The 21,652-nt window shown below is 32.9% G+C and overlaps 1 protein-coding gene and 1 long non-coding RNA gene across 3 annotated transcripts; one reads left to right on the top strand and one right to left on the bottom strand.

Moving 5' to 3' along the window:
• Positions 1–1,084: 1,084 nt before the first annotated feature.
• On the bottom strand, positions 1,085–10,175 carry LOC21386765. 2 transcript variants are annotated; one of them, XM_010090368.2, is made up of 11 exons: positions 9,916–10,175; positions 8,362–9,377; positions 7,745–8,271; positions 6,083–7,531; positions 5,527–5,909; positions 3,400–5,120; positions 2,750–3,140; positions 2,433–2,595; positions 2,123–2,226; positions 1,673–1,764; positions 1,085–1,587 (listed from the first exon to the last, which is right to left on the bottom strand). In XM_010090368.2, exons 1-11 carry the CDS (start codon positions 10,152–10,154, stop codon positions 1,511–1,513), a joined length of 6,162 nt encoding a protein of 2,053 aa, XP_010088670.1. In that variant the 5' UTR covers positions 10,155–10,175; the 3' UTR covers positions 1,085–1,510. The 2 variants fall into 2 exon arrangements, with proteins under 2 accessions (XP_010088670.1, XP_024028768.1); XM_024173000.1 differs by having other exon boundaries at positions 7,745–9,377.
• A 2,361-nt stretch (positions 10,176–12,536) lies between these two features.
• Positions 12,537–14,707, top strand: LOC112093815. Its single transcript, XR_002903229.1, has 4 exons — positions 12,537–12,653; positions 13,227–13,282; positions 14,103–14,443; positions 14,559–14,707. It is a non-coding gene; the product is annotated as an uncharacterized LOC112093815 (long non-coding RNA).
• Positions 14,708–21,652: the final 6,945 nt, after the last annotated feature.

Here is a 21,652-nt window from a genome sequence, read left to right on the forward strand (position 1 = left end):
CCTATAATTACAGCTATGATATTCTAAAGACATGTTATGTTGCAACTTTCGGAATAAAATGTTATGCTTGTTATTGTACCGATATTTTATTTAATCACAGCCCCACATCAAGAAAGTAAACTTTACTTAGCTAGTATTTTTGTTTTTTATTTTTCCTCTGTATTTTGATAAGGAGAAATCTTTCTTTCATTAGAAAGGCAAAGCAAATGAAAAGAAACTAAAAAAGGCTGCTGTTTTCTTACAAGCTAAGACGACGCAACAGTGGACCATTCAGAGGCACAAGGAATAACTAGAACAGGCTACAAAGGAATAAATTAAAGGAATTTGGGGAAACGGAAAAATATATATATAAGGGTGTGATTTTAATAGTTACTTGCCCCGTTCACTTCGCTGATTCGAGTTTAGAATTCGAGTTGATTATTTATTAATAAATTTTTATTATTTTAACCGTAAGATATTAACCGTTATATTATTTTAACCGTAAGATATTAATCGCTGTATTATTTTAACCGCAAGATATTAATCCAGCGGTTGCAATCAATTAGATAGTTGATTAAAAGAAATTTATTATAATTAATAAAATTAAATTTTTATCATGTCACGTCATTAAATTACTATATTTAATGGGTGACTATAAATAAAAACGTAACCACTGAAAACTCGTCTATATATAAATATGTGTGTGTGTGTGTGTGTGTGTGTGTGTGTGTGTGTGGAACTGGACTAAAATAGCTGGATGTGAAATCCTTCTGAATTTAGTCTTTTAATTCACATTTATTCTTTAGGACTGAGGACTCGATGAATCTGTGAATGTAGATCGTTTATTCTCGCAATTTTTTTTCTACAAACACAAGAATGGAATGTTGGTTGATAAAGACAGCTCAGATTTCAATAGTTCAGCACGCTCTTGCTTAGCATGGAAAACTACAATAGATATCTCCTTCGTCTCGAGTATTCAATCACCATATGAGGGGGAGTGAATCGCCTAAAAATACAAATATCACTGACTAGAAAGAGATGACATTATGTGTAAGGCTGAAATAAAGCAAATCATCATATATCAGTGACTAGAAATTTGAACGAGTTAGTCGAGAAGAAAATCAATTTGGAAATAAAAATATTGTTACAAGCCTGCCCTTCGACCGGGAGACCATGTGTGTTCAAAGATAAAGTATACAACAGCAAAAGACACATTGACAAACACAATATGCAAGTCTTACTGATGTGTTCATTTGTGTATAAGAAAAACTGAAAAATAATTTAAGCGGGGGAAAAAAGACTCCTGCAAAGTAGCAAAACGAAAATAGTCCTACCTTGCAAATGCTATGCTGCTTGGAAAGTCAATGGCATTGCAAATGCATCGACAGACAGCTTCTCCATCTCTTACTCGGCTTGAAGAACAAGGGCGTGTTATCTTCGCAAAAATTTATGTACATAGATAACATGTTACCTTAGCGGTCACATTCATACGATTTTAACTATAACCCGACAGAGGAATGGGATTAATGTCTTAGACTTTCCCTTCATACTGGAAATTGAGTTTGTAATCATGCTGCAGATTTGCCAATGTGTTTCTACAAGGTCCCTCTACAGAAACAACAGAAAAAATTACGAGACAATCAAGATTTCCCATCAAAGTTGAACTTTAGTTTTGATGCGTCAAGTTGCTTACCTCCAAATACAGTATGAAGATGTTGAAGATCCTCGGCTGAGCAAGCATCTATTAAAGCGTAGACACCCGGTCTTAAAGCTCCATCTATTTCCCTGCATAATAATTAGCTTTATTTCAGATACACTTATAAGAGACTGGCAATTACTCTTACCCCCTACAATCATTAACTTAAAATATTCCTGAGGATTCCGCTAAAATGATCAGTTTTGTGTGTACTGTTATTCTATTGTTTAACCTTGCCATAGATCGAGCTAAATATAAATATAGAAAAACAATATGAACAGACAATCCAACTGTATTAGTGGGGTGATAGGAAAAGAAATCAAGAGCCACGTGCTAATATAGCAACCCTTTTTCCCCCTCTTTTATACAAAAATTTGTAGAAAAAGCTTCCACAAAAGGTAAAAACAACAGAAAGAGAGAATGTTAAGAGACAATGGTAGAAATTACCTCTTGATGCCGGTTTTAAGGGGGCCATAGCCTGAATAAACCCAGATATACGTAGACAAGAACTGAGAACAATGCCGGCCCAAGACATCTTTATGATGTTTTATCTGCAAAATAGGAGAGAGTAAGGAAGTCCACTCTTACATAAAGAAATCATTGAAGACTAATGCTTCACCAAGTACGCATGCCTCGATATACTGACCATGTACAAGTATAAACTAAACTACAGATCAAAATTATTGAGCACTGATAAAGATTTAATATTATAGATCCATCTCATAATCATGCACTCTTGTTAATAAAAAATACCTACCTCTTCATAAATCCTTCGCAGACAATGAGCACATTTTACTCCCTCATCCACTTCCAGTGAAAAATAACTATTTCTGACCATTGAATCAAAATCCATCGTCTCCAAACAATGAAGAAGAACAGAAACAGAAGCTTCCAATAAAGCAATACACTGCTCGCATTCACTAGAAAATACAAGCCATTCACGTGCAATTATACAGTGGCAATTTCGTCGGGGAAAGAAAAAATCAGCAAACGGTAAATGCCAAGAAAGTAATAACAAACAAAAATTAACATATCCAATGCCGTAAAGCAGTATTGGGATAGTTAAGAAAGTACCTCTTGTGATGCTTAAGGACATTATACAGTAACCGGCAGCACGCAGCATATAGGTCAATTGTGAATCGCCTATCCACACCACAAGATTGCATACTTGCTACCGGATTGGGAGTGATAGAAAGTTTAAGCTGATGGAAATACTGGAAAAGTGCTCCAGGTATACGCAAAGATTGTGCTACATGCCAAGCCTCCATTTGGAATAGAGCATGTTTGCCTGAAATTCTTATCAGTACCTCAACACACATAAGAATAACTGCTCCTGGATCTGGAATTGAATCACCTATCAATCTCTCATAGAAGATTAATGGACTCTGCAAATGTAGAATTATGTTGAACACACCAGCAATTAAGCTCTGAATGTGTCTTTTAACGACACTCAAACGCTTGCGTCCTGGAAAGCAAATCAATGGTTAGATGAGTCTAGGTTAATATGCAATTAAATCCATGCATAAAAGCTGAAAATAAAGTTGCAATGACATGTTCATGCGCAGGGCAACGGCTATAATATTTTGTTGTGTGTGTATCTTCTCTAACTAATAGTTGACTAGGAGGAGGATATATCTTATAGAATAACTGGGATAAGATCCATATGAAAGACCTAAGAAAGAAATTCCAAATGGGAAACAGTGTGTATCTTCAAATGTTCTTACCTGAAACAAATTCTAGAACCAAATCCAAGCAGTCAAGAGCAGCAGCAACAATTGAGGAAACTTTTCCGCCGTTTGGACTTCCTGTCTGTATGTCATAACTCACTGTGGACCTTTCCCGCATGCCAACTAATGCTCTTTCTATGGCTTGTACTGCTGACAACAGATGCAATTCTGATGGTTTTTTTATAAACTCTGTGAATGACAACCGCACCCTAGACTTGAATTCATCCACGCCACATGGTTTGCAAGGAAGAGATTCTTGAGAGAGCCCTAAATGACCGTAAAGCAATTTGGTGCTGGCTTCTGTCTCATGAGATGCAAGAGTAGCTCTTTTTCCTTGCAAAGCTATACATTTTCCTAGAGTCCTTAATTGTAGCTCTACCATCTTGACATAAAGATTTCTGGACAAGGTGGGATCAGTCACTGGAAAATGATTCCCTAATTCTTCCAGATATTTTACAACACCATCTAACCAAACAAAAGACAAGGGTTGTGGGACATTCTTGTCTACTAATTCTGATAGCAAGATCTGTGAAATGCCGGTAAACATTTGTGTCAAGTTTGCTGACAAATGAGCACTTTTGACATGCAAATTAAGCCTCAAAATAGCTGAAGAAGAAATTAATAACTGTCTGAGTAGAAATGCTGCTTCAGGACAGTCACCTTCAAGCAAATTCCTCAAGAAAGGCTTGTTCAGGGGTAGGTGATCAAGTGAATCAATTGCAGTAAGAAAATCAACTGCAGAGATTGAACCTACAGACTGGATTCCCTTCTTCGCTACACCTTCAGTTCCAAAATCATCGTGGCTGTCAGATGACGCGGAGCAGGTCAATCCATCTCCAGTACCACCTTGTTGCTTACCACAAGAAATATCAGCCTCCTGCTCCGCACCCACTAGATATTTGTTCTTGTCTGCCTTTTGGAAACATTGAGCATCACCTAAAAGCATCACTCCTAACAATAAACTAGAAAATTCTTCAAAAACATTTATACAAAGGTTGATTTCAGTATTAGATTTTTCTTTCCACCATGATAATATTACTTTATGATCAGAACTTCTCACGTCTGTTTGCTTCATAACGGATGCCAAGCCCCATAAGAACCCACTAAAGCAAGAAATGACTGAGGAGAACCTATTCAGGTTCACAACATTGGTGAGCACACCCACATTTTCATCACAAAGGACATCCTTCAATGGGATAAGTAAGCTTTGCATCTGTTCCCTCAAACTCTTAGCAACACAAAAGACACCATTCCAGGGTTCAACATAGCTGCAGGAACTCAAGCATCGCTTAGATCCTGTTAAATCACTCTGTTCATAGTTCACTCCAGCATTATGTTGCTCGTTGCACGAATTCTGAGGATTTTTAACGGATTGAACAGCATGGTTAAAATGATACTGGTTCAATGTTAGGAATACATATAACGTGTGGTCCAATAAGGAAAAGATGGTATTATCAACTTGAGTACCACTATCTTTTGAAAGCAACTCTTGAATACCAACAACTGCATAAAGTGACTTGAAAAGCCACATAACTGAAAGTGACTTTCCAGGGTACATTTGAGTAAGTGAGGTTTGACTAGCTCCGGTCTTCTCCTCACAAGAAGCCATAATTATATATTTCATGACTTTCCGGCAACATAAGAACAATCTGAGGAGCTTGTAACCTTTATGTGAGTTTGAAGTACCCTCACAGTCTAATAAGCAGCCAATAACAAGCCTGAAACACATCACAATAAGAATATCAGTACCAGTATTTAATCAAATAGCATGCAAGATTATGCTTTGCATAAACGATTTGCAAAATACACACGTCAATTGTACAGTTAATAAAAATAAGGGTGCAAAAGCTAGATAACAGTCGTAAACTGTATTACATTTTCCTCAAGATTTCTTGTTTTACTACTATAACTAAACTAATCCTCTGTTTTCTAAACTATGGTAAGTATTTTTGATCAAAATACAAGTAATCCTTGTCTCATCATATCTTATTAAAACAAGCGAAGAAAATAAAATATAATAGGTGAATAGAGAAATTACTTTGACATCAAATTAACTATTTAGGTTGGAGAACGATGGAAACATATCATACGCAAAAATCATCCAAGTAGGGACAGAGAACACACCTTTCAAGGTTGAGAATCGATGTCAATAAAAGTGAAAAGGATCTTGAACTGAAAAAGCCTTTTGGAATCCAAGTCAAAAGACTCAGCAAATTCTGAGAAGCTGTAAGTTCCATACTGGTTAACAATAAGGCCTTTGGCTCCTTGTCATTTTCTGTGAGAAGCTTGCCAGAAGAACAGGTAACTGGTTTTGCAGCTGAAAAACAATCATACATGCCATTCTGGTTTCTGGAAACAATTGCTACTGAGTTCTCTAAATCACTTAAAACCTCTGGCCAGTTAGGTGATGACTTAAAATCAACATTCGCGAATGAATTACTAACAAAATGTAACACAGATTTCTCCAATGCACGGCAGAACCTCGAGGCAAAGTATCTGCGGACAAACTAATTCAATAGAGAGAGTGAATACCAGGAAATTGGAAAGGAAAACATTTCTGTAGAAGCTCAAAATGATAAAAGGACTTGATCAATTTTAAAAGAGAAACTAAACAATATGAGCAAATCAGCGATAAGAATACTGCGTGCATTGAGGAAGAAAGAAGAGGGAAACAGCTTACTTGTTGTTCATACAGAATGGAGTTATTGAAGAGTTCTAATGAGATTTGCTGCATAGTGACCCTATTCAGTTGGTTTGTTTCATGGTTGTGATGCTTTTCAACCTGCTCAAAGCTTCTTTTTTCCCCGTTGGGAATGGAACTATAGATCAAAAGAGAGAGAAACATCTTTAATTTCTTTTTAGCCGCATGTATTGACCAAATATCGATATTTTGGCAAAGAATCCACCAAATTGCAGTAGCCAATGACTTCTTGTTCACAGAAGAAACGCCAAAATCCCATTCATCACTTTCATGAGCATATGCTTCCTTAGAAGTTGTCTGATCAAAAGCGGAGATTGGCTGCTGATTCTTAGACACTAATGGTAGATACTCCATCATGAAACCAGTAAGTCCTTCGGCCTCTTGCCTAAGAATCAAGATATGCCTTTTCAGCTTTTTGTTCTTTTTATGATAATATGACAAGTCAGCATCATCAACCAACCTAATTTGAACCAAATTTTCATTATTTTGCAGCAGATACTCAAAAGATTTTATCTGCCTGTTCAAATCAACAAGCCTCTGAAGAGTCATGGCATGCATTACATATATCAAAGGACAACAATCTGCAGCACTATCCTGAATATAGATGTCTGAAACAGCTTGGATGACAATAAGAAGAGAAGCTGAAGGCTCTACAAATGAAGAAAAGTAGCCATCGTTTTTCCAATCAGTCTTCTGCATAAAATCTCCACCAGAGAATCCTGTGAAGGAATCCCCCATTGCTGCTGACATCTTTCTTGATGTACCCGGAGGCATAAGACTAGCTGCTTCCCTATATAAGATTCTACAGGACATGTACAGCTGAAAGAAGAACAAAAAGACCCAATGAGTTGAAAATCTAAAACTCAGCAAATCACTTTTGTTTCCAGCCAGCTCATCTTCAAAAGATTTTCCCGTGACAGAAATGAGAAATTTGTTAACAGCATCTGGCTGTAATCCAACTAGATTACTCATGTGAGGACACAGTAGAGTTATCAAGTCCTTTATCGATGCTCCAACTAGGATGCTATTACCAGTTGTAACAGTCAGTGAGTTCAACACCATTGCATACACTTCGGACAACCCTCTTCCCAAGAGCTCAGCTTGCAAATAAAACCTACTTCCAGCATCCAGTTCCCCAAATTTGTTTCCATCAGCAACTACATTGCTAACCTCCATCCATTTCAAAGATTCTGATATATCCGTAATCAACTGTTGAAGACAGGCACTTGCTTGTCCTTCTGGTATTGATTTAATAGCTTTCTGAACAGCAATTTTAAACTCTTGACAACATACTAGTATCCCAACTGATTTCGCATGAGCTTCGCCATGTAAAGGAGTTAAGAATCTAGTATACTTCACCTCGATGTCACCATCATGCGAAATCAAGAGCCTTATTGCTTCACAGAATGAGAAAACGACAATATTCACCTGCATTAGGTTGATCAAGGAAGAACTAGGTTACATATCTTAACCGAAAAAATTAAAAGATTCAAACTAATGATATAGTACCTGACAAAAACAGATTCAAAGTAGTGTTGGATTAATTTAAATGCTCTAATGCAGATAGAAGTGAAGGGATATAGTAAAAAAACTAAAAGACACAAAAATAAAATGAAATTCATCGAAAGATCTTGTACCAACCTGACGGAGTTGACTATAAAGATCAAGCAATTGGCAACCAAGGAATGATATCTTATGAAATAATGAAGACCGTTCTGGTTCATTGGTCAAAGAAATCCCAAGTGTAAAGTGAGAAAGCATCATAAGCCATAAGCTCGTCAAATCATTCCCCATAACGTTGTATTCGATTTCCAAAAGATAACCAACGGCAATAACTACCTCCTCCGCTAATAAAGTTAACATCTCCATCTGTTTCTTGTCATCCAAATCAAGCTTAGAGGACCTGATTAAAGTGGAAGACAGTGACATAATCATATCATAAACTTTCTTCAAGAAAGTAACGCAAGCTCCTTCCGAAGCGTCCTCTGTTCTCAAGTATACCTTTTCATGCATAAAGCTAGCCAGCAAACTGTTAATAGATTTAAGCGTGCAATGGGCATCCAACAATACAGGTTCCTCTCCTTGTTTGTGTTCAAGGTAACCATTAACCTCAAGCAAAAGAGGCTCCATAGCCAATACAAAAAAATCAAAAAGAGACTTCCGTTTGTCTGCAGTCAAGTAAGTTGATAAATAACCCTTCTCTGATACAAGGTTGCAACTCTCGGAAAACGTCTTAGAAGTTGAATCCAAAAAAATACCTTCTAAATGTGTTTTCCCCAAAACCTTAGTGCTTCTGGGCATCACTAGAGCTCCTTTCAGATTCCTAACTCGAGCGGCAAGCAAACAAAACAGTTTTCCTATGCTACATGTTGCCAATTCCTTCTTTGTAGCCACAATCCCTTCCAGTTTGGCAAACAAGTGTCTGTGGTAACTCTTAATGACTGTTTTGGAGTCCTTTTTATTCTCAGAAACATACTTTTCAGTGCTATTTAAGCTCAAAAATCCTTCAATATGCACTGGATGAAACAATCCATGAGACAAGACATCTTCAACTAGTTTCAATAAATTTCCCTTCCCATCAGCAAAACCTCTGTCAGTTTGATGACGCAAGATGCCCAAAAGATGCAACAGAGGCTCAAGAAGTTTATCAATAAAATCATGAAATCCATTTTTCTTAGTAGGGTGCGTCCGCAAGAACTTTGCAAACGGCTCAAATACCGAGCACGAGAGCTGCACGACATATACATCCACAATGCCATAATCAAGATTCTCGGCAAAAACTTTATGAACAAGCTCCAGCACTGCAGCAACAGTTGAAAGCCAGAGATCCAAATTTTCATTTGAAAGACCGCCATAACTTGAGAATACTAAAATGATACAATCAAGAACAGTTCTATGCAACTCAAACCCATCACCAGTGAAACATGACCCTATCTGATAAGAAGATATGTTGTTGAGCTGGGACAATGTATTTTTAGCTATAAAGCCAATAGACTGCAAAAGGTTTCTTGAAAAAATCAAAGAAATTTTCAATTTCAAAGACTCTTCCAAGCATAATTTGAAAATCTTCCAGCATCTTAAGTCCAAAGATGTCTCAATAACTTGAATACTAGATTTCTCCCTATCACTCTTAATTCTCTTTCCTGAGGGAATTAATAAAGACTGAACCCAATCATTAAGAAAAATCAACACACGTGGAATCTCCACCGTCTCACAATCCCGACCATCACCGTCGCCTTTTGATTGCACAAAATCGAAAGCTAGCTCCACCTTCCTGCATTAAAATCCCCTAGTTTGTCATAAAATAGTTTTTTTTTTTTTTTTTTTTTTGGTAAAAAAAAAATTTCAGGAAACAAGCATCAAATTATAGGAATAATAAAATCATGAAAGATCAGGAGACAAGCATAAATTTACAGGTTTGATTATATCATTGTTAAGTCTAGTTACATTTGTATGCTTATAAATAGTACATTAACGTTCGAATGAAAAAAAAAATTCAGGAGACAAGCATCAAATTATAGGAATAATAAAATCATGAAAGATCAGGAGACAAGCATAAATTTACAGGTTTGATTATATCATTGTTAAGTCTAGTTACATTTGTATGCTTATACATAGTACATTAACGTTCGAATGAAAGAGTAATAACATTACTGCAAGAGCTTAACTGAGCATTTCAACCTCGTATTTTGGAATTCTTACGTAAACAAAAAAAAAACAAAAATTAACATTCAAAGTCTCTAACGTTTACCAAAAAAGAAGGAAAAATTAAGAACATGATCAAAAAAAATGGAGGAAAAGGAGAGGCTAACTTTTGAAGATCGAGATCTTTGTTCTGGATTGATAAAATCAATCCCAGGTTCCGCCATGGAAAACCTTGTTCGAATTTCGAAGCTTCTTCTTCTTCCACTTTGGGCGGTTCCTTCTCTTGCTCAGAGAAACTAATCCGGCGCTTCTTCGGAGGTTGTTCAGTATCTGTTGTGCTCTTTTGCTTTCTCTTCCTGTTCTTGTCTGTTCGTTTCTCTCTTAGCTTTGCCCCAGAACTCTCCATTTTCTGGTCCTCTAATTCTTCTTAGCCAGAAAAGGGGTTTTGGGTTTTTGTTCCTCACACAATAGGGTTTTAGCGGGTTCTTCATAATTGACACTTTTTTTTTTTGCCCTTTTACACGCTGTCAAAAAATTATTATGTTCAATTTACGAAAATGGTAATTTCATTTTTAGGTAAGTCAACAGTAAATTTTGACTATAAAAACAAAAAAAAATTCAAAAACAAAAACAAAATATAGGTAAAAAACTCTATGCGACACCGACGCCGCTGCAAGCTCTCCTTCACCGCCACAAGGGCTTATCGCATCGGTTATTAAGGTCTCGTTCATTTTACCGATTTGAGTTTTCAGTTATAAATTTTTATAGTAAAAAATTCTCAGAAAATGTCACATCTAACTTTTTCTGTTACAGTGAAAAACTCTCAGAAAATGTCACATCTCAGTTCGAATTGAAAACTCGAATCCACAAAGTGAACGAGGCCTGATACTAATACTGGGGAGATTTATTTATTTATTTATTTTTTATTGATATTGGCACATCGATTATTCCCGTGCTCAAACTTGATTTTGATTGAGCAAAAATTTAGAGAAAATCCAAAAAATACCTCTTGAATTTTAGTTAAATTTAATATTTTCTCTATATTTTTATAATTCAAAAATTATCCCCTAAGTTTTTTTTTTTTTCATCAATTGAAAATACTTTGAAGAATAATGTATTTTTTCTTTCGAGGAATTTTGAAGGGAAACGTTTTTTCAAAAGAGTTGTTAAATCGGAAAATAAATTATTGCCTCACTCCTTGAAAGCATATTATTGCTATTAACACGTAACAGGTTATCCTTCTTTTACCGGATTCTCAACCAATAAATCAAAGTGAAAAACAAACAAGGACTGAACATTAATATTTGGTTGAAGGATTTAAACCATAATTAGAATTATAGTTCATGGTTTGTTATAGTATTTTCTCTTATAAAAAATACACGTAAATTAAAAATTATTCTAATCATATGATTCTAATCCATGAACCAAACGTCTCCCATGTCTAGTGAGGAAGTTGAGTATGATTGTTGAATCTTTATTATTTTCAATTTTTTAATATCACTGTGGGTCCCAAAAAAATACATATCATTAATAAAAAATACATATCGCTATAGTATTTTCTCTCATAAAAAATACACGTAAATAAAAAATTATTCTAATCATATGATTCTAATCCATGAACCAAACGTCTCTCATGTCTAATGAGGAAGTTGAGTATGATTGTTGAATCTTTATTATTTTGAATTTTTTAATATCACTGTGGGTCCCAAAAAAATACATATCACTAATAATTTTGGAGCCGTGGAATTTTTATTTTTGTTTTTTGAGTTTTAGGGTGTTTTAATTTTTTTTATATATATTTTTAAGGTTTTTAAATTAGGGGCTTTTTTTAGTTTCAAAATTGTTATTAATTGTAATTAAAAATAAAGATAAAATGGGAATGATAAATAAAATTGGACAAAGGGTACCGAGAGGTCCCAATTTTAGTTAAATATCACTTAATGTGAATTTTAAATTCATTCTTAACTTATTTTCATAACTTTAACTCTCACTTTATCTTTTAAATTTTGAATTGTTCTTACTCAAAATCCACTCCGTTGTAATTTATGTTAACAACAAACAGAAAAATAAGGAATTAATGTCATTGATACTTCTTGAATTTTGAAGTCACTTTCACTTTATCCCTTAAATTTTGTAAACTCTAACTTTGCCTATCGAATTTTGAACTTGTCCTATTTAATCCTTCTTGTGATAATTTCTATTAAAATCAAACGATAAATGAGGAAATTAAGTATGACGATGTGATTTTTATTTGTTTATTTTAATAAAAAGATTATGTGACTGCATCACTATTTTTTATTTATTGTTAACAGAAATTATAATAAAAAGAGTTAAGTGAAAATAATTTAAAATTTAGTTAGTAAATAAGAGGAATGCAGTCACTTTAAAAATTGTTACTTTACCGCTGAATTTTGAATTATTTCTACTTAATTCTTTATGTTGTAATTTGTGTTAAAAAAAGATAAATAAAATAGAATAATACAATTATATAATATTTTTATTTGAATTTTTTATTAAAAACAAACCGATAAAAATTAATACCCACACTTAACCCTTTTTTTTCATTTTATTTTAGCATAAACTCTTACCACAACACAAACGAGACAAATTCAAAATTCAGAAAACTCACATTTATCTTCTAATTTTTTCTTTTTGTTGCTTCATCTTACCTCCACGTGCCAGTCTCCTCTCTAATTTTGGTGTGAGGTCTGGCGGGTCAGGCTTGTCCGGATTAAAAAGTAAGCAACTCTGGGCGTACTAAAAATTCTATATAAAGCACAAATTCAAATCCTTCAGTGAAGTTTTCGAAAAAAAAAAAAAAAAATCCTACAGTGAAGGTTGAGCTCGTTTCTTGCGGTTTTTGGTGTCAGAAGAAAGTTGTGCTCTCAAAGATCTCTTCTTTCTGGTTCGTGCTCTCGTTCTCTCTCTATCTCTCTCTCCTCTGCAGAAAATTCATTTCAGGTTAATTTTCTTCAGATTTTCGCCTTTTCGTTTTCAAAACTGGCTTTTCTTCGCTAATGCGTGCATGTTCTTTCGTTTGATTGAAATGCCTATCATCTTGTTCTTTATCGGATCTTGAGTTTCTCTTTTACTTGTGTATTCTGTTCTTTTCTTGTTTGGATCCGAATTTCCAGAAAGTTATCTTTTAAGGCACGTTGTTTTGGTTCTAAAAGGAACTGTTTAATTTATAATTTCCAATTTCTTGATGTCTGTATCGGGAGAAATCGCTAAATCAGAGGAAAATGTGGGAAAAAGATAACTTTTTTTTTTGTTTCATTTCGTACTGATCAGAAGTTGTCATTTTTTGGCACGTTGTTTTGGTTCTAAAAGGAACTGTTTAATTTATAATTTCCATTTTCTTCATGTCTTTATCCGGGGAAATAGCTAAAAATCAGAGGAAAATGTGTGAAAAAGGTAACTTTTTTTTTTTTTCATTTCGTACTGATTGTTGATTTTTTTGTTTTGGGGATTTGTTCAGGTTTCGAAGCCGGGTTATATCAAAGGATATACAAAATCGAATTTCACATCTTTGCAGTAAGTGAGCTCGTTTCTATCGGGTTTTTTGGGTGGGAAGAAGCTGGTGTCCTGTGAAGAACTCTGCTTCACCTCTCTTTTTCTATCTCATCTTCAGAAAATTCAATTCGGGTTAATTTTCTTCAGATTTTTGCCTTTTCGTTTCTGAGAACCAGATTTCTTCCTTCTTTTTCTTCGTTTGGTCTGTTGCTTTCCTCTTCTTTTTCTTGATGCCTTTTCTTTTTTTTTTTTCTCTTTTCTTTAGCTTCTTTTCTCCATGTCTTTGCTAAAACAAAAATAATAATAATAGTAATAAAAATAATGCAGATTAAGTATATGTGGTTTTACTACATTTTTATTATTTGATTGCTGAGTATGTATTAATTATTTTCCCACGATGAATTGGCAACTATGTTGCTGAATGTCTTTCAGTCTAAAAATTTTGAAGAATAAATACTTTTTTGTTCTTTTGAGGAATTTGAAGGGAAATTTTATTTTTTAGACGAGGTGCTACGTTTGATAGTATATTCCTTGAAAGCATGTTGTTGCAATTAGCACGTAGTAGGTTATTCTTCTTTTTACCGAATTCTCAACATCTATATCCAAGTTAAAAATATATTGAATTTGAAAAGTGTTATCATATATAGTACGTCTGGAAGAAGTCGAGTATGAATAGGTTATATTCCACTCATCAAAAAAAAAAAAAAAAAGGCTTTATGTGGTGAGTCTACGTCTATTATGAAGGCATTAAGTATGTATTTGTGTGATGTGTTAGTTTGTGAATTTGTGTCTCCATAGAACTACATTTTTCTAATGCCTTTACCCTTTATATGTCTTGCAGATGTTTGTTTTTGTTCCAAGTGAGGCTGTTTATCCACCTAGCAGATAATTGGGGCTCAATAATTCATTGTCGCACCACATCTTTGAACATCTCACTATTGTTGGAGAGTCTTCGGAAGCTCTGACGCATTCTTTGGCGCATCTCCAAGGCCAATCAGATCAGGTGAAAGGTGGGGCAAGCTTAGTGTTAAAGCGACCCCCACCAATAAACGTTCCAAAAGTATCGGATTCAAGCACGTGGGATACATTCTGGGCATTGGGACCAAATATGTCCGCAGACATGATTTTCAAAGTCCACATGACCCTCTTTAGCGATCCTTAGAACAATTCGATTATGATAAGGTGAGGAACCTCTATGAAGCTATGAAAGAAATTGTATATTTTTGATGTTTTTCAATGCTTTACTGATATGTGCAAGTCCTTGGCTGAACTTCCTGAATGCCTGATGGGTATGCAGCTCATTCTGAGTCCTTCGAAGGGGTATGAAACATTTCCAACTCAGTTGTGTGCTGACAATTGCTGCATGATTGATCGTAGAATGGTAAGTCATTCACATTTAAATTTAGTCTTATTGTTATTTTGTCACCTACCACCTTGAATTGAAACCTGCCACACAATTATGACTTAAGATTTCATTAAGTCCTGTTTGGACATTCTTAGGGCTTGTTCTTTTAGAGTGTGACTTGAGTGTAGTTTTTGAGTTGAATTTGAGTTATAACTTGAGTTGAAGTTGTAACTTGAATAAAGTTGAATAAAGTTGAAACTTAAAAGAATGTGAACTTGAATAAAGCTGTAACTTGAGTTTAAACTTTTTCTGAATTTTGTTGCAAAAGAACAACCCCTAAAAAAAACAACTCGAATTATAACTTTATTTGAGTTTATGTTCTTTTAAGTTTGAACTTGAGTTTGAACTCGAGTTCAAACTCGAGTTTGGGACTAAAACTTTAATTTTGTCTCGTATAATTTTTTGAAACTTTGTGCCCCCCTCCCTCCCCGCGTCACAAGAGTTTATGGGAACTGTTGCTACGAAACTGATTGCTTTCATCCGCTTATTAGCAAAAAAAAAAAAAAAAAAAAAAAAAACTAAACTGATTGCCCCATTAGAAATATTATCATTATTCTTTTTATTTGACACGTGCACCTTAATATTTTATTTTTTATTTAAAAAATAATTTATTTTTTTATTTAAATAATAATTTTTTATGTTAGTATATTCATCAATAGTTCAATAGTTTGATAGTGAGAACGAAAAAAGACCTCACAAGATTGAGGACTTTAGAAAAATATATATGTATTTCTGTAAGGATTTTAGAAAATATTTAAATAAATAAATAAAGGACCTCCAAGAGTATAAAGACATTCTCAACGTTAAAAATAACTCAACTACCATTCAATTTTATAGAGGATCATTTTTAGTTCAGTGTACTACTTAGAGGATCATCCATGATTTTTGAGTTTTTTTATTTTTAATTTTTTATTAGGATTAAGATTTTTAGTTATCTAGTACTCTTTGGACTGAGTCATAATAAGACTAGGATTGCACAGTCTACTATTTAGAGGATCATCCATGATTTTTGAGTTTTTCTTTTAAATTTTAATTTTTTATTAGGATTAAGATTTTTAGTTATCTAGTACTCTTTCGACTGAGTCATAATGAGACTAGGATTGCAGAGTCTACAATTAAGGCTCCTAAATACGTATGCATTTAATAATTTGAAAAAAATAAAAATAAAAATGCCATTAAAGATGGTAAAAATTTATTATTTATACTATTTTATTAAAAAATAAATAAGTATCATTCAATTAATAAGAAGAAAATAAAAGGTCATAATGACATTTTTTTTAGAATGACATGAAAAAAATAATGGTTAAACTTAAAATTTTCTCTTAATTATTTTGTGTTAGTTTGTGAGTTTATGTCTGATAGGACTCTAAGAAGACTTTATTTTCACTAGTTTTCCTTAAACTAGGACACTTTATTACGTGTTCAACTCAAACTAGGATTTTTGTCGATAAAAAAAAAAAAAAAAAAAAACTGAAACTAGGATTGCATGTTGAATTAGGATTTGTCAGCCTATAAATAATGCATTATGTTGAGGTTGGGGCTGCAGGGCCACGCATAGAGGTCAGTACCTTTTTTTTCGTTCCTTCCTAAAGTTCTAGTAAACTTAGGACCTTTTATTATACTCTTTTCTTTATTGAATTTGTAATTTATACGCAAATGGTTATTCTTCTTTTTACCGGATTATCATATATATGTATATATATATATATATACACACACACATACATATATCTCATATATCAATAGAGAAGAAGTTGAGTACCATTGTGAAACCTCTATTATTATAATTAGTTTTGTCTACGTTTAGTGTAAATATGTTTAAATATGTTTATTTGTAACTTTTCTCTCACATGCAGTAATGATTTGCTTTCAGAGAAAGAATATGGTTTTGGTTCTTCTCCTAAAGCTTTTGAGATTATTTTTGGTTAGACATCAAATAGTTTAATGATAAATATATATCGATACAAGACAAATGAATACTTTTATACGATTTTCAGAATATTTAATGTTTAACAATGATTATATAAAATCCACTTGTAAAGAGAATTTAATGTGACATTAAATATTCTGGAGGTTATTTGAGAGTATTCTTTTGTGCTGTATCGATATAATTATTGGACTGTTCCATGTCTCACTGAAAGTAATTTCTCATACGAAAGCTTAAAAGCATGAAGGCGTTTCAATACTCATTCAACAAACTCCGTTCCCTTCTCAAACTCAAGTGAAAAGGTAAAGCATGGGCAGCCAAACAAATTCACATATGTTTTGACTAATGTTCTCTTTTTGTTTTGGGTTCGTTTTTTGGAGACAATCAAGTGAGCATTCCAGCGACTTGTGCTGCTGGTTCTAATAATATCCGAGACCAACTTCGCTGGTTACTGGTGGTTGCTTAGAGTCATTGTTTGATATTACCCTTCTTTTGTGACTTCATGATGACATTAATGTCATACTAGAATGGGCACGTCTCCTTTTTTCACTTAATATTTAATATGTTATTGTATTAATATACTACATAAGATAATATTGATATACTGTATAAACTAATAAATATTAATACAAAAGATAAAATATGCTAACATAATATATTATTAATATATTAATGATATTAATACAATAAAATTATAACGTATTAATGATATTAGTACATACTATACAAATTAATATTGATATAATATATACCACATAAGCTAATATTCATATACTATATAAACCAAAATCAATGTAAAATATAAAATATGTTAACATAACATATTACTATTGATATTATTATTATTATTATTCCCAAATTTTGGTAGTACTCGATTATGTCTGATACGAACTTTGTTTCTAAAAGGGCATCTAACTCAGGAAATCGTTTGGAATTTCCTTGCGCTGGTGGTTTCATGAGAATGGACATGAAATTTAGGTTGAGGGATCGTGGGGAATTTGGGGGAGATAAACAGAAAAAGAAAAAGAAAAGGAAGTCAAAAGATCGTGGGAGAGAGAGAGAAGAAAAGGAAAGAAAATAAAGAAATAAAAAAAAAAATTTATAAAGGGAGAAAGGGGGAAATAGACCAAGACTTGAGATGAATAAAAATTAATAGGTCAATAGTTTACATAAGTTAATAAATATGCTAAATTATTGTTTTGTCCATAATTTGTCTGGTTATGAACCATAACTTGACAAGTTATTGTTCATAATTTACGATTTTTGCCCATAACTTGTCTGGCTATGAACCATAACTTAATAAGTTTGTCCAAAACTTATCTGGTTATGAACCATAACTTGACAAGTTATGGCCTATTAATTTTTATAACTAAAAATTGGCCTATATACTTTTTTAAGCTTTTCATATTGGCCTATTTTCTACTATTTCTGTTTTATAAATTATCTTCAATTTTGTCACTTGTATCAACGTGTCCTGAAATTTAAAATGTGCATGTTGTGCTTTTTGAACTTTGTCACTTATGTCAACATGTCTCTTGAGGTTAACTCCGTTAAGTTTTTAAATGAAAATACTTATAAACACCTCCTAAACGTTGTCACTTGTGCCAATATGCCCCATAAACTTTAAAATATACATATTTTACCTTATAAACTTGTGATATATCTTTAATTTTTCTTCTTCCATCTTGATTCTATCAGTTTTTTAAATAAAAATGTTGATATGATCATTAAATTATTTATTATCTATGATATTACATTAACTTTGTTTACATTCTCAAGTTAGTCCTTGATCTGTTAAGAAACGTGCTTCTTTATTGTTGTATCTTTTTTGCTTTCTAGTCATGTTATTGTTATTGTTAAGAAAATGGTAAAAGGCTTTTAAAAAAATTATATGTATGCGCAAAAGGAAAGTCCAAATACTAATCTTGATTTAAAATCTTATGAGTGCTGATGTGATTAGTTAAGTCTCCAGGTGGGAACGCCCATCTACACATGTAGCTTAGGCAATGAAAAATGAGTAGATCTGTTTTAAGAGAGAATTAAATTAGCCTCCATTATTATACTCTATATACTGACCTGCTTAGATGGATTTTAAGTGGATATAAAGAGCAAAATTAAAGACCTCCACATAGATTCCGGACTAATTCCAAAGAAAAATATATGTACTTCTGTAATGATTGAATTTAGAGAGAGAAAAAACGTTAGAATCATGATTCTGAATTCATAAACCAAACGTCCTCTAAAGCACCTACAACAGTATAAAAACGTTCTCAACCTTAAAAATAACTCAACTACTATGCGATTAAAAATAACTCAACTACTATGCGATTTAACAGGGATCATCCATGATTTTAAGTGTATCTACTATTTATATAGAACAAAATTTACTAACAAGGACTAATCCTAAAAAGAAAAAAAAAATGAGGACTATTTGTGAATTTAATCCTTTATTTTATAAACATTAGGATTCAGATTTTTATTTAACTAGTAGTCATTTGGACTAGGACTGAAACACGAGTGACTAATCTATAATTAAAGTCTGTAACTGTTTAATATTGGGTGTCTGATGCAGCGTAAATAGGGAATATTTTAAAATAGGAGTTATCTTTAGGAATTATCTCTTCTATTAGGATTTTATCTATTTGGCCTTATCTTTTAGTTGTTCTAGTTAAATTAGGATTTTGAGTACTTTGCTTTGCCGTAGGTTAGGATTAGTTTTCTATAAAAAAAAAAAAAAAAAAAAAAAAAAGGCCTTTAGTGTTATTTTGTCATTCAATTTTTGGTTATTAATAAATTCCTTTGAGAGTTCTCTTAATTATCTACATTTTTTATGCTTCCGCTACATCAGTGTCTCAATATTTAGGACTTTTATTTTGTGTTTTCGTTAGGAATTAATATATTTTATAAGTCTTACATTTAGCATAGGATGCTAAACATGCTTTATCATCTTAGGATTAAGATTTTTAGTTATCTAGTACTATTTGGATTGAGTTGTAGTGAGACTTAGGATTGCATAATTAAGGCTTTTAACAAAAATTGAGAAAATTACTTAACTTATTCTTAAAGTGCATGAGTTTAGATTTTTATCATTTATTCTTAATTAATATCTTTTCAACTAATATAGTTTTAATTAAAAAAATACTAATTAAGAGTAAAGAATAAAAATCAAGATTAATGCAATCTAATGAGTATTTGTCTTCTTTCATTTTTAAATCCGTATGCGTTTAATATTTTGATTTTTATGTTAGTTTGTGACTTTATGTCCAATAGGACTTCTATTTTAAAAAAAAATGTTATTGCTATTGGTGTACTGTTCTATTAACAATATACGACTCTTCATTTTCTCTATTTTTCTTAAAATTTGGACATTTTTTTACGTGCTCAACTCAAACTAGGATTTTTTCTACCAAAAGAACTCAAACTAGGATTGTATTTTGAACTCAAACCAGGATTTATCAGCCTATAAATAAGGCATTATGTTGTGGTCGGGGCTGCATGGCCACGCAGAAAGTTGGGTGAGAGTTGGGCCAGGACTCTTTTCCCGGTTTTTTTTTTTTTTTTTTTTTTTCCCCTAGTAAACATAGGATCTTTTGTTATACTATTTTCTTTACTGAATTTATAATTAATACGCAAAAGGTTTTTCTTCTTTTACCGGATTCTCACATATATCTCATATTTCAAAAAACAAAGAGAAGGATTTTAAATTTTATCTATATATGTACATTTGAGTATGATTGTGAAACCTTTATTTATTAATGAATAGTTTTGTCTACGTTTACTGTAAATAGGTTTATTTGTAGCTTTTTCTCTCAAAATGCAGTACTCATTTGCTTTCAGAGAAAGAATATGGTTTTGGTTCTTCTTCTAAAGTTTTTGAGATTATTTCTGGTTAGACATCAAACAACTCAATGATAGATATATATTGATAAGACAGACGAATACTTTTACGCGGTCTTCAGAATATTTAATGTTTAACAACGATTATATAAAACCCACTTGTAGAGAGAATCTAATATGTAATTACGTTTAGTTCACTGATTCGAGTTTTTAATTCGAGTTGAGATGTGATTTTATGTGATAACTTTTTACTGTAACAAAAAAGTTAGATGTGACTGTTTGAGAGCTTTTTACTGTGGTAAAACTCGAATTATAAACTTGAATCAGTGAAATAAACGGGGCCATATTCTGGGAGTCGCTTGAGAGTATTCTTTTGTGCTGCATCGATATAATTATTGGGCTGCTTCATGTCTCATTGGAAGTAAGTTCTCATATGAAAACTTAAAAGCATGAAGCTGTTTCAATACTCATTCAACAAACTCCGTTCCCTACTCATCTTGCTCAAGTAAAAAGGTAAAGCATGGCTAGCCATGCAAAGTCGCATATGTTTTGACGACAATATGTTTTCCCTTTTCATACGTATTTACATCTAATATTTACATATTTTCTGTTATCCTAGTTTTCCACGTAATACTGTTCAAATCATTATCCTTTCTACACAATTTTATATATTCAAATTATTAGTGGTGTGAATATATCTTATTCGTCATCAGTCTCCTTGTCCAGTCCTGCAACCATCCCCCATCATGTGTTGACACTCTCTGTATAGCTGTTCGTTTCTCTGCAATCTCTTGATATCACTAATTCAGGTACAATACCAGTAGTTTATCTACTAAAGGTAAGTGTGAAAGAGCTAAATAAACTGACAGAAATTTAGCATCCATGGTTGTAGCCTCGCATCTGATATCCCATTTTTTTGTCTCCATTCCGTGCCTTCATTAAATGTTGACATATTATTTAATGGACATTTAGTTCATAAATTCAGAATCATTTTCGATTTACGTGTGTTTTTTTTTTTTGAAAAAAAATATTATAATGAATCACGAACCATAATTTAAATCATGACACGAACGAAACGCACCCTTAATTGCTCATTTAAAAAAGTAAAGGCATCCTTTGATTTTCGCCATATGTTTGAAGCAGGGTAGAGAGTGTATGCTATACACCGTGGCGTGGACTGCTTGTTTCATCAAATTATGCAAGTATCCCAGAAGCGTAAGAA

Source organism: Morus notabilis, unplaced genomic scaffold (assembly GCF_000414095.1).
Source record: "Morus notabilis unplaced genomic scaffold, ASM41409v2 Scaffold1897, whole genome shotgun sequence".
Taxonomy (NCBI): domain Eukaryota; kingdom Viridiplantae; phylum Streptophyta; class Magnoliopsida; order Rosales; family Moraceae; genus Morus; species Morus notabilis.